The following is a 1,271-nucleotide window of genomic DNA, read 5'->3' on the forward strand; positions in this document are numbered from 1 at the left end:
TGGAGGTGGAGGTGGCTTCCAGGGAGGGGGGGACTATGGTGGCAGGGGGGGTTATGGTGGTAGAGGTGGCTATGGCGATCCATATGGTGGAAGGGGAGGAGGAGGAGGATATAGAAGATACTAAAACTTCAGAAACATTAATGTAACTGGCAGGACCTGGGTGGTAGTTTACTGATAACAGGAATTTGGTTATGTTTAGGTTAGAGTACGTATAATCCCCTTATTAACAAATCACTGCATTAGACCACCTCATCTTGTCACTGAATCCTGTTATTAAACTAAATGACATTTTTTTATATGTATATGAAAATGTGACACCTGTAAAGCAGCCCTTGTTTCACACTGCGCACATATTTTTAAATATCTTGCTTGCTTTTTAAAAAAAATAACAAATCTCAGAAAAAATGAACAGAAACACTGAATTTTCTTTTTAAAATGTTACTACTTAATGTTTGGGCCTCTAACTATTGTCTGCATCCATCATGCATGAAGTGATTTAGAAGGACTTTAGCTCCATGGGCTGCACAAGGTTTAATATGCTGTACAAAACTGGTTTCAGCTGCATGTGGTTTTGGTCCTCTATCTGAAAGAACCATAATTTCAGAAGTTAAACATTTTAGAATATTTTAAGTTAAAACAAAAACTCCCACAGGTTTCTGAGTCTTCCAGAATTTCACATTCAGGTGGTAAAATTTCACTTCCATGTTACATACAGTAAACAGATCTGGGCTATTCTTATAAAAATGCGTTAAAATATTTCAGAGCCAAGAGCTTTGTTGATAAAGATTTGTGGTAAACCTTGGTAGCAGATCACTTTCATTTTACTTACAGTAGGTATTCCTTGAAAAATGTTTTTAAATAAGACCCTGTGAAGAAAAATTCCCCAACTATTGTACCTGGTTGCTGACATGCTTCTCTGTATTTGTGAGCCCTAGAAATGTAATATGACTGAGCACTGGGCTGGCCTGTCTAGAAGGGAGACCTGTCCAATGTACAGTGAAAAACAGATATTTGTTTGTTGAGTGGAGCTGTGTTGATCAATGGGCAAGGAGAACTTTTGTAACTAGGTACCCCTCGCAACCCACTTCCCCAAGAGGAAGTACAGTTGTGGAAGCAAGTCTTGTGGGGGATTTTTACATATGCTCCCAACATGGCACCAGGTACTTTTAATTAGCAATCTGCGCTAATTAAAAGTGCCCATGCATCACACACATCAGTGGTATAGCATGTCCCTGTGCTGAAAAAATGGTTGCAATGCGCTTTGAACTAAA

At 38.9% G+C, this 1,271-nt stretch overlaps 1 protein-coding gene across 1 annotated transcript in view; it reads left to right on the forward strand.

Annotated features, from left to right (window-relative positions):
• FAM98B (family with sequence similarity 98 member B) overlaps nt 1-619 on the forward strand; it is a 25,663-nt gene extending 25,044 nt beyond the window's left edge. The window contains 1 exon segment of the mRNA XM_025197734.1: nt 1-619. This exon segment is cut by the window's left edge and continues 218 nt beyond it. Within this exon segment, the coding sequence (XP_025053519.1) occupies nt 1-124 (124 nt within the window). The 3' untranslated portion in view covers nt 125-619.
• Nucleotides 620-1,271: the final 652 nt, after the last annotated feature.

Source organism: Alligator sinensis, unplaced genomic scaffold, assembly GCF_000455745.1.
Source record: "Alligator sinensis unplaced genomic scaffold, ASM45574v1 scaffold262_1, whole genome shotgun sequence".
NCBI classification, from domain to species: domain Eukaryota; kingdom Metazoa; phylum Chordata; order Crocodylia; family Alligatoridae; genus Alligator; species Alligator sinensis.